Source organism: Rhinopithecus roxellana, chromosome 17 (assembly GCF_007565055.1).
Source record: "Rhinopithecus roxellana isolate Shanxi Qingling chromosome 17, ASM756505v1, whole genome shotgun sequence".
NCBI lineage: Eukaryota > Metazoa > Chordata > Mammalia > Primates > Cercopithecidae > Rhinopithecus > Rhinopithecus roxellana.
The window spans coordinates 53,559,669-53,576,098 of record NC_044565.1 but is presented as its reverse complement, the minus strand read 5'-3'; the positions used below and the strand labels follow the sequence as shown (position 1 = coordinate 53,576,098).

Here is a 16,430-nt window from a genome sequence, read left to right as displayed (position 1 = left end):
CTTCCATGGGCTGCCTGGCTCTGAAGCACGTCTGATTAGAGTTCAGGGCGGCATGCCAGGTCACCAGACTCTATAAGTTCCTTATTTAGCCTTCACTGTTCCCACTAGCAGGAGCTAAGGGCAACTGGAGGGGTGCTCTGTTCAGCCTCTGCTTGTTGGAGGGCTGAAAACAGACACAGAAGAGGTGACCGAAATTAGGACGTCGGGTTGCTCCAGACAGGCAAAAGCTGAAATGGCCAGGAGGACAGGAGCCCCTAGCACCATTCCCTGGGGTGTGGGGCACGCCTCTAGTTTGTAGGGCACACCCATGGTGGCCGTGACAGTGGCTGGAGCGGTAGCAAATGAGTGTGGGGAACCGTGTGGTATTCTCGGGCACTCCCTGGTGGCCAGAAGCTTTGTGCAGTAAACATTTCCTGGAGCTGTTCTTGCTGCCAATTATGTGCCAAAAGAGGCAAACAAATCTACCACCAAGCACCTGGAGTCTGACCCCAAAGGGCGGCCTTCACCTGTGCTGTATTCACCAGGCCGACGTTCCCCAAAATCAAATTCCCTGTCTAATCACAACACTTTCGCACCATGGAAGACACTTAAAAGAACACGCATGATGACACCAAATGCTGGGGAGGATGCAGAAAGGAGGGCCCTCATGCTCTGTCATGGCTCACACGTGCAGCAGCTCCATACAAAACTAACTGAGCCAAGAGAAATAAAACCTCCTGTTCATGCAAAAACCTGTTCTTTAATATTTACTACAACTGTAGTCATAATCGCCAAAAACAAGGAAAAATCCAGATGAGCTTCAATAGGTCAGTGCTTAACAAACCATGGCGCATCATGCCATGGAATATCCCACAGCAGCAAAGAGGAACCGGCCACTGACCGGCACACGTGGCGGCTGGAACCCAAACTTGAAAATGAAGCAGCAACTCAACCTCCAGGGAATCAAGCTAAGTGAAGAACATCAGTTATCAAAGGTTACACTGCGTGATTCCATTTATAGAACCTTCTCCAAATAACAATACAGAGATAGAGTACAGATTCGGGGTGGCCAGGGGCTAAGACCTCGGAGGGGAAAGGGAGGTGGCTGTGACTATAAATATAAGGTAGCACAAAGGACCTAGGGTTGGAGTTGTTCTGTGCCTTGACTCTGGTGGTGGCTACACAAACTCACACACACAATAAATGGCATAGAAGCCAATGTTCACACACAAACGCATATAAACAGGTGGAATCTGTGTAAGTGCAGTGGGCTGTATCAATGCCAGTTTCCTGTCTGTGATACTGTACCATAGGTATGCAATGTTACTCTTGGGGAAAACTGGCTGAAGGATACATGGGATCTCTCTGTTATTCCTACAACTGCATGTGAATTTACAACCTCAAAATAAAAAGCTTAAGAGAAAAAAGAATATGCAATAATATATTGGATAACAAAACAGAATTCAAGAAATACTTTGAACAATAGAGGCAAAATCAGAGTAAATGGCATTCCAAGGTAGATCCGAAGACAGTTGGATTTGCCTGTTTAATATCAACAATTTCTTTTTTTTTTTTTTTTTTTTTTTTGAGACGGAGTCTCACTCTCTCACCCAGGCTGGAGTGCAGTAGCGTGATCTCAGCTCACTGCAACCTCCGCCTCCCAGATTCAAGTGATTCTCCTGCCTCAGCCGCCCAAGTAGCTGGGACTACAGGCACATGCCACCACATCCGGCTAATTTTTGTATATTTAGCAGAGATGAGGTTTCGCCATGTTGGCCAGGCTGGTCTCGAACTCCTGACCTCAGGTGATCCACCCACCTCGGCCTCCCAAAGTGCTGGGATTACAGGTGTGAGCCACTGCACCCGGCCTTCAACAACTATGTTCACAAGTGTATGTACATACAATGCAATTTAACATTACAATCTAATAATTGGTTCCCCACGACACCCACCCATGTGGCCTGTCTTTGCATACAGTGTATGTGATAGTGTCTGCACAAGGTGGGAAGTTGAGAAGTAGTCTGACAGCTCCTTGTCCCCAGGGAGGGCCAAGGCCAACGTCCCTTTTCTGAGTTCACCTGTCTCTGCACATCCCAGCAGGACTGTCATCCTCTACACATGCGAACCTCCCTAACATGACCACTGACCTGCACAGAGTCTCACTCATCTGCTCCCTGGTGCCAGTGTCCCCTGCAACGTGTACACACATTAACACATACACACATGTGCTCATGTGTGCACCACACAGATGTGCACAAATGTCTATTTGCTGGGGATATGGCCATGATTTGAAATGTGGAACTCGTAACAGTGCTGTGTTGTTTGCACAGAGATCCTGCATTTGGGCAGCGACAGCACAGAGGCAATCAGTCCTGGGGACTTTGGGACTCTTCCTCTGCCTCCCCTTACTGTGCAAGACTGGCTGTGATTTTCATACTCAGAGCATCTCCGCAAGAAGAAATATCCACTGGTAGAAGCCCCAGCAAGTATAAAAATAACTCCACCAGCCGGGCGCGGTGGCTCACGCCTGTCATCCCAGCACTTCGGGAGGCGGAGGCGGGCGGATCACGAGGTCAGAAGATCAAGACCATCCTGGCTAACATGGTAAAACCCCGTCTCTACTAAAAATACAAAAAATTATCCGGGCGTGGTGGTGGGCGCCTGTAGTCCCAGCTACTCGGGAGGCTGAGGCAGGAGAATGGCATGAACCCGGGAGGCGGAGCTTGCAGTGAGCTGAGATCGCACCACTGCACTCCAGCCTGGGAGACAGAGCGAGACTCTGTCTCAAAAAAAAAAATAATAATAATAATAATAATAATTCCACCACAAACTGATACACAGAGAGCATCCGGAGCCACAGACGGCCTGACCGCAGCACTGCTCTCCTCCACACCTGACGAAGGAAACCTGAGCCGGTCCTCGGTCCCCGTTCCAAACACCCTCTCATAAGTGAATCCCTCTTCAGTTCCTCTAATAACGATTAATGCCTGCTCCCTCTGGGGCCACAGCGTACAGTGCGTAATGATTTCGGGTACATCATGGCCAGTCCCACCCACAGTTAGCTGTGTACACGCTGGGTCTCCCCATGGAGATCATGACTCTTGGAGGCTGGGTCCTCTAACTTGTCACCCTGGTGTCCCTGGAGCCTGGCAGGGTTTGTGTAGCAGGTGTTTAATAAGTATTTGTTGTATTAAATTGATTTAATTGGTAGAACTGACTAGACAGAAGTCACTGTACAAACGATGGGTCTCTTGCAGACACATGCACATGTGCACGTGTTACTGCATTAAGTGAGATGATCACTATCGTTATTGTCAACACTCATAACAACATTATGCCCCCGCAATCTCCTTTAGAAAATGCGGCTTCCTAATTGTTACCAAGGCCTCAAGAGAGCAGCTCTGACTGCCGTGGAGAGGTCCCTGGGAACCACCGGTGGGTGGACACAGCCAGGCCTCCAACCATGAAGCAGCGACTGGCCAGGGAGCCACGTGAATGACAGGCCACAGGCCGTACAGGGGCGGGCTCGGGCACGCAGCCCCATATGCACACTGCGCATTCATGCTTTGTCCACAGGAGGAAGGGATTATAGGCTGCAACCTGAAGTGGTAAATAATTTACGTGCGAGTGTGATTCAACGCACACTGACCAAGCTGAAAAGCCACACAGCACTCGAGGGCAGTGCGGCGCCTGACCCTTTACCCTCTGGCAGGTCCCCGTGGACAACACTCCTCTGAGATGAAGAGGAGAAAGAGGGGATGCAGGCGCGCTTGCTACATTTCTGTCAATGTGGCTAATCTAGAAAACACGGGGACTAAAATTAAAAATCAAATTCTAGCAGTTTTTTAAAAGAAAGGAGTTTTTTTGACGTGTGGATGGTGGCTCCTGCAAAGGAATCTGCACAAGCTCCTGCACCTGGCCAACCTGCAGGCTCGTTCTGGGCACATGAAATATGCAAAATCCTACCAGGCCATGTTGCCATGGGCTGTGTTGTCAAGGTGACAGAGCAGCTCCAGGGTCTGCGCGGTGCTGGATGAATCATCAGGGGACTCGTGGCTGCCTGATTCCAATTCCTTCGGCATCCTCCACACGGCTGCACATGTCAGGACTTTGCTGTCTGAAGCTGAGCAACAGAGCATAATGGATAATGTCAACAGAGCACGGTGTGCCCCGCATTCTGCAGACAGCACACCCACATTTACACAAATCCATAAGCAGGGCGCATCTGCTCTTTAAAATATTTACGACTGCAGGCAGCAAAGACAGAGCAGGGAGAAGCACGGCCTGAGTCGGCAGGCAGAACCCGGCACGGTTCATCATCGGCATCCTGTTCGCTCACTTTCTCTTTGTTTTAAACACCATCATGCTGTTTCAAAAGAAAATTTAATTTCCGCAAAATCGATTTCCTTCCGTTCCTCTTCAATAGTTCTTCAAAAAAGGGAGTGAAATGGGGGACTAAAGATATAATCACCACACATGCAGCTGGTGTCTAAGGTTGGCATTAAATGGGCTTTCTCCTCATAGCTGTATGAGATCACCTTAAATGACTATTAAGCACATTGAGCAATATTCCATTTGGAAATCCTGTCACTCATGTTATTCTGCCTCAGTTTACCTAAAGTGATGAGTGTCTGGGACCAGAAGGTAACGCCATTCAGAGGCATTGCAGGCTGAGGCCTGGAGTCCCAGCGTGCAACAGGCAGCAGCCCAGCCTCACCATGTCATCAATACAGCCCCTTCTCCTAGAAATGGGAGTCCCATCCTTAGGTGGGCCTGCTGGTGGCTGTTCGGTCTCCCTGAATCTTGACACTCTTTATTTGTAAGATGCTCCAGGAATCTAGAGTACTTAGCAAAGCTACTTTGTGGATAAAGAGACTCAACTTGCATTAGAAAGACTGGGGTCACTTGTTTTCAGGGAAGGTGCCAGGCTCTAGGTCTCTGACTCTCTAGAAAATTTCTCAATACAAGTTTTTTAAAAATTAGATTGAACATTGAATTCTTGAAGATAAATCCTTTCAGAATTTGCTTGCCATTTAGTTTTAAATTGAATATGTGCTAAACACCTCTCCCTTTTAAAGATGGCCTTTAATGAATAATAGTAAAATAGCAAACAGGATTCAACATTAAATCATCAACTCATATCAAGTGAAGAATATAAAAATATTACATATTGTGTTAGAACAAAAAAAATCCCATGAGTAGTACAAGAAGAAAAACAGTATGGCATTACAAAATAACAATGACCTTATGTTACAATCGAAAATGTATCACTCACTGATGATGATGCTCCTGCAATGTGAATATCAACTAATCAACCAAGAAATGCAGCAACGAACTTAATGACAAAATATCTAGCTTTGTGAATATTATTATTACCATTGTTAACCATGATCGAATGATAAGAAGTTAAAAGATTAAGATTTCAACCAGGATTTTCTGATTCCAAATTCAGTGCCCATTTTATATACCATGTTGGGTCTAAAAGAACATGCAATTGTGGCTTAAAGAAAAAAAAAATCCATCATATATTCATACAATGTTAACATTTCCAACTTTACAAAAATGGAGTGTACAGGCAGTTCTGTCTACATGAGAATTTTATGTATTTATTTATTTATGTATTTATTTATTTATTTATTTTGCTGAAATTTTCAGTTACACGGTCTTCTGTAGAGCTCATGAGATTGGCAATGGCACTCCTGGAAACACGCAAATAACCGAAGAGAAAGTTAGCAATTTGGAGTAGGAAAGAAAAAATGGAATGCCTAACCCACCAGCATACACTAACCCAACAAGGTGGAGATTATCTTAATCTTTCTAAATGGCAGAAAAATACATGTCTAATCTTACAAATGATAGAACTAATAACAGGAGCACTAAATTGTGGCTGCACTTCAAAATGAATGAAATACATAAGATGACAAAGGGAGGGTATAGTAAAAACAGCCATTCTGTGGAAGAAATGACTAATGGCGGACACTCCTCACCACATCCCCAACAAATTCCTTCTTTGGCAAATTCTTTTCAGGTGTAAACAAAGTGACTTTCCTGTAACTGCCAGCTCGCCAAACTCCATGTTGCCCTCAATAAAGCAAAAGTGGTGCATGTGAAATAAGATTTTCCACTCTCAGGTAAGCTACCTCCCTTCAAAGTCTACACCAGAGATGACGTTTAAGTGACTAGCTGGACAGCGAAGTTTCCACGTAACCAGTTCATCTAGCGCTAGTCACCTCTCTCCCCAGAGTCCATCAGCTTCATAGAGTAGAGAAGGCAATGGAGGAACCTCCCAGAAAATATCGTTAAGAGAATCTACACTCACTTCAACTTTCACTCTGAAATCTTTCATTCTGAGAACTTTCATTCTGAAACCTTTCTAATGTTGTAACAAAGAGGGGTTTTTGTTTCTATTTTCTTTTAAAAACATAAACCCACAAGGATAAGAAGAGCAATGAAGTTTTGGAAGCTGGAAAGAAACAGACCCTTAGAAAGATGGTCACTTGATTTACTACAAAAATAACACTCAGAGTGGAGAAAGGATGGTCTTTTCAATAAATGATGCTGGATCAATTGTATATCCATAGGAAAGAAAACAAACTTGTATCCTACCTCATCACATACTCAAAAACCAATTCCAGATAGACTGATGATAAAGATGTAAAGATAAAATAATACAAATCTTTTCTAGAATACATAGAATATCTTCTCAACCTTGGAACAAGCAAAGATTTCTTAAATGGCAGGGGAAAAAAGCTGGATCATACAGAAAAAGACAATAACATAGAATCTATTAAAATTAAGGACTTCTATTCACCAAAAGACCCTATTAATTGGACTTCGTCAACATTTATAAATTCTTTAAAATCAAAATTTAAAACTCTGCTGTTAGAAAGACACTATTAAAGAAATGAAGCACTGGCCAGGCGTGGTGGCTCACGCCTGTAATCCCAGCACTTTGGGAGGCCAAGGTAGGCAGATCATGAGGTCAGGAGATTGAGAGCAGCCTGGCCAACATAGTGAAACCCCGTCTCTACCAAAAACACAAAAATTAGCTGGACATGGTGGTGGGCACCTATAATCCCAGCTACTCGGGAGGCTGAGGCAAGAGAATTGCTTGAATCTGGGAGGTGGAGGTTGCAGTGAGCCGAGATCGTGCCACTGCACTACAGCCTGGACAACAGAGCGAGACTCCATCAAAAACAAAAACCAAAACCAAAAAAAAAAAAAAAAAAAAAAAGAAGGAAGGAAGGAAGACAGACCGGGGGGGAAGATATTCATAATATATACATCTGACAAAGGGCCTGTATCCAGAATATATATAAAGAGCTCCTACAGCTTAATAATGAAACAATCCTTAGTTTTTTTTAATGTACCTAACACCAAATCAGACACTTCACAAAAGAAAACATATGAGTGTTCAACAAGCACTAGAAAAGATGCTCAGCAAGATTAATAATTGGAAGAAGGCAAAGTAAAACCAAATGAGATTCACCACACATCTTACTAGAATGGTGAATTTTCATTTAAAAAAGACCAACAGTAGCAAGTATTGGCAAAGATGTACAGTAACTGGATCTCTCACAGATTGTGAAAAAGAGTGTAAAACAGTACACACATTTTGGAAAACACTTCTGTAGTTGAACATTCACTTACCAGATGACCCAATAATTCCACTCCTAGAAGAAGCTGTCACAAAGCTTGGCTTGTTAATAATAAGCCTTGTGGCTGCTTTCTGACTTGGGCAGTGAAACCCAGCCCCAAGTAATTGTGGTCGGGTGACAGGATGTAACTGCCAGAAGTCAGGGGGTAGCGATTATCATAATGACCAACGAGACCAGAGTGCCGGCCAAGGAAGCTCAACTGGCAGAGGGCTGTGGAGACAGTTAATAGAGATGGTATTCCTAGGGGCGAAACAGACAGGCATGCAAGGAGAGTACTGTTTGCCTGACACATGCACACATGCATGCAAACATACATAGCACACATACATATTAAAAAGAAAACAAGAATGAGCGGAAGGCTGACGGAAGTCACCCCACTCACAGTCAAGATCCCTTACCCAGCTCCAGATTTGAGCCAGCTTCAGAGCTGGAACTCACTGACTATAAAGATGGTCTGATTCCCCACGAGTTAGGAACCTGCAACCCTAGGGCAGGTGTACACTGCAATGATTACCCCAGTCTGTACCCAAAGGGACCCACTGCCATTTCCTGAATGCCATTCCCTGGGCAAAGGGTAATCCCCACACATTTCCAGGTCTGCTGAACACAAAGACACGCACAGAGGCCCAGAAACCCTAAGTGTCCCACTGTCCTCCGGCCCGAGTGGGGCATGGGGACCCCGGGTAATAAGTAAAGTCCTAGGCAAAGCCTGGCTTACCGCAGATCCTTTGGGTCTGTGGATACACCCAGTGGGCAATTCCAGGGTCTGTTAAGGTCAAATAGGATTGACATACTGGGCAGTTTGTGAAATGTCCATATTGGGTCTGTGGCCTGTGGAGTTAATGGGAAGGTCACATACAAGCCTCTGAAACTGCGCTCCCCATCCCATCAAAGAGTGGTAGAGATCTGTGCCTACTTTAAGGATCGAGGATACGAAGTGGGTGTGGCTTTGCAGAATTCACCATTGGCTTTTGCAGAAAGCCAATGGGCCCTCGAGAATGACTGTGGATGACTCTAAGCTCAGCAAAGCAGGAGCCTGCTCAGATCCACAGTGCCAGCCATGGAGTCTTGTTAGAGCAGATTCCCAGGCCCTCAGACACACGATGTGTGCACACGGACCACCAAATACATCCTGTCCTATCCCAATGAAGAAAGAAGATGAGAAAACCATCTACAATCACAAGCAAAGGAAAACAGTATACACTCTTGCCACAGAGCTGTGCTGGTCTCCCATTTTCTACCATAATATAGTTCAAAGAGGTCTGGGCAGCCCACAGAACATCACACGGACCCACTGAATTCATGACATCAAGGTGACGAGGTAGGAGGAGCATGCAGTAGACCTTGGCAAGACGGCAGGAGACACAAGCTATGGTGATTCCAGGACCTGTTACTTCTGCTGAGGACACCAGGACTTCCCCTCCAGAGCAAAAGCAGAAATGACGCTGCAATGCCTGGCAGGCCTCTTCATTCTAGAGGTGACACATTACACACCTAGGAAGGCTGGGCCAGCCCAGATGCTGGGGTAGCATGTAAAGCTGCCAGCTTAGGTCAAGAGGGCACTGCAGCAAGATAAGGCTGGCGAGAGGCAGCCCCGCCTCTGGGGACGCCTAGTAGACCTGCTGGTGTGGAAGCTGTCGGTGGTAGAAAGCATGTTGTCAGTGATAGAAAGCATGCAGTGTGGAGAGCCTGGGTGGAGTCACCATGTGATCCTGGGGTTCTGGAGCAAGCCATGCCATCTGTAGCACAGAACCACATCTTTGATAAACAGCTCTGACCATGCTTCTGGGTCCTGATAACGGAGCTCCTGACCATGGGGCACCAAGTGCCACGTGTCACTCATGAGAAGAGCTCAGTCATACCCACGAGGTCACAGGGTTGGGCAGGGCCAGCAGTGATTTACTACAAAGTAGAGACGGCCCACACAGGACAGAGTCAGGCAGGACCAGAGGGCACCAGAAAACTGCATGGTAGGTGCCCAAACCATACATGACCTCCCAGCCCTGGACCCTCCCTGCACTCATGCCTGTGGCCATGTGGGAGTCCTGTACTTTTAGCTGAAGAAGAAGAAGAGACCTGAGCTGCTTTACAGATCAATGAGTTCAGGAGAGGGCATAAGCCAAACATGGGCAGGTGCTGTCAGATGGCTACACTCAGGAGAGGGCTGGAAGAGCATAGAGGGAAAGGTGATTGTGAAGAAAGGCGATCATGAGGTAGGGATCCCAGCACTGCTCTGGCCATCCCCGCAGCGGGCAAAAAGTGGCCCGTGCTCAAGGGCATGGCCAACTGCCTGGTGACTGGTTAGAAGCCTGGAAGGAAAAAGACTGAGAAACTGCAGACTCATGGTGTTGCATGCGGCAAGGTGATGCCTAGAGCCCCTTCCATCCTGAGAACGGGAAGGGGTTCATCCAATACTTATCCCAAGTATGAGTTTGCCTTTCTTGGCTGCAAAAACAAAGCTAGCACCCTGATGCCCTGACCAGACACCACCCCGCAACGGCCCCACCACCACAAACAGCACATAATCAGAGAAGCCACAGAACCGCACTATGCAACAAGCAGGAGTGGGCCCAGGATCTCCTATCCACGTCACATCACACCACCCAGGTGTGCCGGGTTCATGCAGCAAGAGCATGTAGCACAGCGTGGCCAGCGCCTTCCCCAGGAAGCAGCACGGTGCCGCCAGTGCCTTCCCCAGGAAGCAGCACAGTGCTGGACCCAGTTCCTCTGTCAGTTTCCTTGCTCCGATAATAGCACACAGAGGCATGGAACCCAGTATTTCCAGATGGCTCTGTGTCCCAACAAATGATGCTGCAGCACCATGAACTTTTTTATTATTTGACAAATTTAAAAATGCATATATTTATAGTATACAACATAATGTTCTGATATGTGTATACACTGTAGAATGGCTAAGTCAAGCCAATTCATATTTGCATTACCTTATATACTTATTTTTTGTTGTGAAGACACTTGAAATCTACTCCCTTAACAATTTTCAAGTATATGATACATTGCTAATAACTTCAGTTACCATGATACATTGTTACTAACTGTAGTCACCAAGACATCCAATATCTAGAACTAATTTCTCCACCTAACTGAAACTTTGTATCCTTTCACCAACATCTCCCTTTTCCCCATCTGCCCTCCTGCCAGCCTCTGGTCTCACTTTCTACACTGCTTCTGTGACTTCAGTATTTTTAGATTCTGCTTATCAGTGAGATTGCATGGTGTCTGACTCTGTGCTGGGCTTATTTCACTGAAGACCTCTAGGTTCATCCGTATTGCTGCAAATGGCAGGATTTCCTTCCTTCTTAGGGCTGAGCAGTGCTCCATTTGTACCACGTGTTTTTATCCGTTCATCCGGCTCATTAGCCTTGATGCATACCCAGGCTGCTTCCATATTGTAACGAATGTCCTAATCATCTTCAGCTTGCCATGCTCCAGAAGAACTGGATAAACAAAGGCTTTCCTGTGTCCGGCAAATAAGGAAGCTCCCAGAACTGCTAGGGAAGTGTCAAAGGCAGGGGCCAGAGGAGGCTTCCTTGGGGCAGGACAGATCAAAAAAGGGAATTGCAGTGGGTGGAAGCATCAACTGTGTTAGCCACGTGCCAGTTCATGTGACACACGAAGACAACCTCACCCCGTTCCTTTGCAAAACACTACGGAACCAATGCACTTTTCTTCTCTTTTTTTTTTTTTTTTGAGATGGAGTCTCACTCTGTCACCCAGGCTGGAGCGCAGTGCCGCCATCTCGGCTCACTGCAACCTCCGTCTCCTGGGTTCAAGCGATCCTCCTGCCTCAGCCTCCTGAGTAGCTGGGATTACAGGTGTCACCACCATGCCTGGCTAATTTTTGTATTTTTAGTAGAGACGGGGTTTCACCATGTTGGTCAGGCTGGTCTCGAACTCCTGACCTCGTAATCCACCGCCTCGGCCTCCCAAAGTGCTGGGATTACAGGCTTGAGCCACCGTACCTGGCCTCAATGCATTTTTCTAAAAATTGGTAAATAAAAGGAAAATAAAATTAATGAAATTTCCAGTGTATGAAAAATTTACTTAGATTTCCAAAAGATTATAAAATTGCCCTTCTAGAATTTAGTCTGAAAATCTGGTGGATACAAGATGAGTTCAAAGTCCCTTAGTGTATGTGAAGACCAGAAATCACCCCGAGGAAGATTAGAGAACATTAGAGGTGTGTGCAGGCAGGAGGTGCCTCTGGTATTGCCACCCAAAGAAATGAACAGAGCTGCACACGTTGCTGAATAAGGAGTGTGCCTGGGGTTCAGGAAATATGGTAGGCATTCGTACCTCCAGAAACTCTCCATATCCTCAGAGGCAGATGAAATGGAAGGTAAACAGCACTAAGGAAGAAGCACCCACGGAGACACACTCATCGGCTCTGAAACTCTGAGGATTTCTGTAGCTGTTTGGATCCCAAAAGAGTGTTCAACACACACCCAGCAGCTATCAAAGAAACTAAGGAGCTTTTAAGAAGGAAAACCTGATCCTTAGAAGGAAAATGCTGTTAATAAGCAGGGAGGCATTTAATCTTTTATCTATGTTTTTCACACACTCCCGAACTGGGGTCCTGAAAATGTAACTTCCTGTGCTGAATTAATATCACAATGACTAGGAGCCAGCAGAGGGCAGGGCTTAAGGCTGCCACATAAAACCAGGCCTATGGCACAAACCACAGCAGCACTGCCCACAGACACCACGTCTGTGCCGACAGAAGTCAGAGAACCACAGGATACCTGGGCTGGAAGGGAACTCCGGTATCATGCTGAATGAACACAGCCCCCTCATTTCACAAATGAGGAAACTGAGGCCCAGTGAAGCCATTGACTTTTCCAAGTTCAAACAGCTCATTAGCACTGATGTCCAGAATGAATGGAGCCTCCTGACTCCCATAACAGCCCCCTGCTTTGAAAGAGAAAATTCCAAGTTGTGTCTTTAAAGGCAATTTGATGCCACTACCTACTTTTTACATGTTAACACAAAAGCTAAAGACCCTTAAAGAGATAAAGAGATAATCAGGGCAAAATGAAGGGAGGCAGGCATATTCGTGACCGCCTGTGCTGCCTGCTGGAAGGGATTACCAGGCAAAAGGCTTACAGGAATTCAAAGGAGATTAGAGCCTTTGTGAGCATGAATAGTAGCTCCAGTCAGCCTGGCTAAAGGGTGAACAATGCCCTGCCTGGGGGACATAATCTGATCCCCAGCTGGAGGAGGAGGAGGCTTCCACGGCTGCATAAGCAGTACATTAAGATGGGGCTATTTTTAGAGCCTGCAGCCATCTCTGAGTCTGGCAGGAGCTGAGCAGGATGGATGAGGACAAACAACAGCCTCACTGGGTGCTCACCTGATGCAGGTATGCCTCGGGATGCATGACAGGATGCCTGAAGATCTGGGTCTAAAAAATACCTTTCTCGATGGCCTTTTAAATGCCTTAGGGATGGCACCATGTACAGATTGCAGCGCCTGAGTGTGCAGGGGCAGAGACTGACTGCAGAAGGTGGCAAGGCTGATGAGCAAGACAAGGATGACACCAGGTCTCTTATCCTCCAGGCATTCATGAGGGGCACCCGCGCCTCTGACAAGCTCTGCTGGCCAGGAGGCAGCAGGAGGTGGTGCCAGCATCACAACAGGCTGCTGCCCCAACAGGAAGAGGGTGCTGAGAAGTGGGGGTGTCAGGGGCTCGCCGGCCGTGAGCTCCAGAGATCCAGTGGGCGCAGGCATGAGATGCCAATCAGAGCAGTCTAGACCAGATGGAGCTGCGGCAGAGGCCAAGAGAGAAAAAGACAGGCAGGCTGCTCAGCCCCAACTCCACATGCCAGAAAGGCTCAGGGCAGAGACAGAAAGCTGGCCTGATGACCACAGTGCAGAGGCGCGGCCTCTCTCAGCTCTTCACCTAAGCCAGCTCACAGGCCTATGGCCCCTCGGTTTAGGGGAACCCAGGTCCCCTTGGGGAAGGACCCATGGCTATTTTATAGGAGAGTGACCATGGAGAGAGGGAACTACCCCCAGACCCTGAATCAATGCCAGTTCTGCTGGACCCAACACATCACAGGGTCTACGGCCAAGCAGAGACCCGGAGGCTGTGGCCCAAGTCCACCTCAGAGAACCCAGTGGGGTCAGTGTATCCAACCTGTGGTTATTTCTCCAATCCCTGCATGTGCATTGGAATAGACAGACCTGGCATTGGCAGGACGACGACACAGCACCCACTCCATGGCTACAGAGCCAGTGATGACAGGAAGGACCAGAGGGACGCCCCGGGACATTCCCTCACCTATGAAAATAGACAACCGAAAGCAACACTGCAGCATTGGTGGGATGGAGAGTTAGAACCACCATGGAGGTTGGGAAAGATGCTGGGTGCTGCCGTTGACCAAACCCCACTAAACCCAGCTGTTTGGCCTGCATAGCGGCAGAGGGTTCTTGGAGAATGACAGTGCACGATCATAAACTTAATCAGGTGGGCAACCCCAGCGCAGCCATTTCAGATATGCTGCTGTCACAGAGCATGTCTACACAAGAATGCAGGCCCTGGCTTCTGATGTAAAGATTGATCTAGCAATTCGGTCTACACCACCAATCTGAAGGGCCACCAGAAGCCATTCGCTGTCACCTGGCAAGGCCAGCAGTACCTGATCACGTCCTGCTGCAGACCTACATCAAGACTCAGGCCTGGGGCCAACATGCTGTACCCATCAGGCACATCTGGCCTGCACCCCATGAGCTAAGAGTGGTTCCGCATTTTTAAAGAGACATCAAAGGACACAGAGAAGACTATAAGACACAGACCGCATGGCCTACAAAGCCTAAAATATTTACTCTCTGGCCCTTTAAGGAAGAAATCGGCTGGCTCCATCCACCCGTGCCAATGACCCACTTGCTGCCTCAGGTGCTGAAGGCGCCCTGCAGACCGTGCCCTGTGTAGCACACAGACTGTTCGGCTGCTCTCCTTGGAGATGAGCCCCTGTTCTCAGCCAAAGGCCCTGGAGGGAGACTGCAGGAGGCAGGGCCTTCCACGCCATAGTCCTGGAGTGGTTGTGAGTGTGTGCAGGGAAGCGTGGCCCCAACACTGGGCCCTTGGTCCTTCTGTGACCCTGTCACCTCAGCCTGGTGATAACCTTTCCATGAGCCTCTCAATCCAGAGACTGGCACCCCAAGACTTCCTGCCCACACCAGCTCCGGAAGGCCTGGAGCCCATGCCAGCGTCCTGGTTCCCTCTGAAGGCACCTGTGGGGCCTATGTGTACCCTGCCTATAGCCCAGAGGGTTCCTGCACCCTCTGTACTCGCGGGGCACAGCATGCTGTCAGCTGTGACTGCCTACTCCCCACCTGCAACCCAGAGGGCAGCCTCCTGCCAATCCAGCGACTGTGGACCAGCTCCAGCCTGGCCAAAGCAGCCACCTCTGCTGCACAGTGGGCTGAGGTCTGCGCCCCGCCAAGATCTTCCTTCCTGAGCTGTTCTTGCTCAGTCCAGGGTGACCTGAGGGAGTTTCTTAATATCTGACGCCTGTGACTCTTCTACCACACTTAGCGCTTCTTTACACTAAACTTCCCTGCTTAACCTGCTATTTCCACTTCCTGCCCAGACCAATACAGCCTGACCTCATCCACAAAGACCTCAATCACAGGGACAGAAAGCACACTGAGGACAGCACGCGCTTGGGGCCTGTCAACCAGGAAGCATCGGGCACCTCAGATGCCTGAACAACACAGGTGCACAGAGGTGGGAAGTAAGCCGGCTCCCCTTGGCTTAGGGAGGTCTCAAGGTCTGGTGATGTGGAGCAGGTGGGGGCATCTTCACCACCATGAGGCCGACTTTGGTGGGGCTTTTTGAACCTGGGAGGTAACATACGACATAAAGCCTACCTATGTCATACGGCGGGCTGTGAAGACCTGCATGGCCACTGGCTCCCAGTGTCGGGGTGAACAAGCATGCTGTGTGGGGCCTCTGGGGGGCCCATGGGAGAATCACAGGCCAGCTAGTGAGGTGTGGGAGGCAAACAGTGTCCCTTCCGCATGTAACTTCTCTCCTGTCCGGACACAGCTCCTGGCTTCCCTACCCACTCCATCATGTGGGCATGCACTGAGCACTGCACACCACAAAACGCATGTGGTCTGATCATCAAGCTCTAAGCGCAGGCAGAAGCAGCAGTCATACTCAATCATCACACTCAATCATCGCACTCAGTCACTGCGTGGAAATCTCACTTCTTCCAAACAAAATTGTGTTCAAGCAGGTCCTGAGGCACAGGCAGGTGGCATAACTAGGGGCAGCAGCTCCCCCTGCCTTGGCGCCACTGCATTGCCTCTGTTCTCCTGGGAAGCTCCCAAGCACCGCGAATGAAGAGGAGCATCAGCCCTCAGCTCGGGAGCACCGACCCTTGGCTTGCACACAGCGCTGCCTCATGAGCTGCAGCAATGGGAAGTGCTCCATGAAGAAGTGTCTCTGACAACAACTGGTAAAGAGAAATCATACCAGGAGGCAAAATTCTGAGCAGGACACTTGGCCGTCCACATTGTCCAGATGGGCAGAGATATGGGTCTGTATTGATTTAGAGGCAGTAGCCTCCATTTTGCCCTTATAACAAGGACTTGGAAAGCACAGAGCAGGGGCGAAACAAGAGGGGATGTCGGGGCTCAGGCTGAGCAGAGTGCAAGCCCATCTGTGCCCACATGGATGCTCGCCACAGGGTCTCAGTTCCAAAGAGGCTCTCAGAAGACCTGCCCTGCAGATGCCAGGGCTCCCGCAGAGGGCCTGGTGTGTGTCGG

The 16,430-nt window shown here is 48.3% G+C and overlaps 1 protein-coding gene across 5 annotated transcripts in view; it reads right to left on the bottom strand.

Annotated features, from left to right (window-relative positions):
• The window catches only part of EIPR1 (EARP complex and GARP complex interacting protein 1), a 169,813-nt gene that overhangs the window by 62,846 nt on the left and 90,537 nt on the right, over positions 1 to 16,430 (bottom strand). For 4 of the 5 annotated variants that reach the window (XM_030921127.1, XM_010357903.1, XM_030921129.1 and 1 more), the window contains one exon: positions 3,946 to 4,102. In XM_030921127.1, the coding sequence (XP_030776987.1) occupies positions 3,946 to 4,102 (157 nt within the window). Of the gene's footprint in view, positions 1 to 3,945; positions 4,103 to 7,629; positions 7,649 to 16,430 lie in introns of those variants that run through there. The other variant, XM_030921130.1, reaches the window with a different exon arrangement.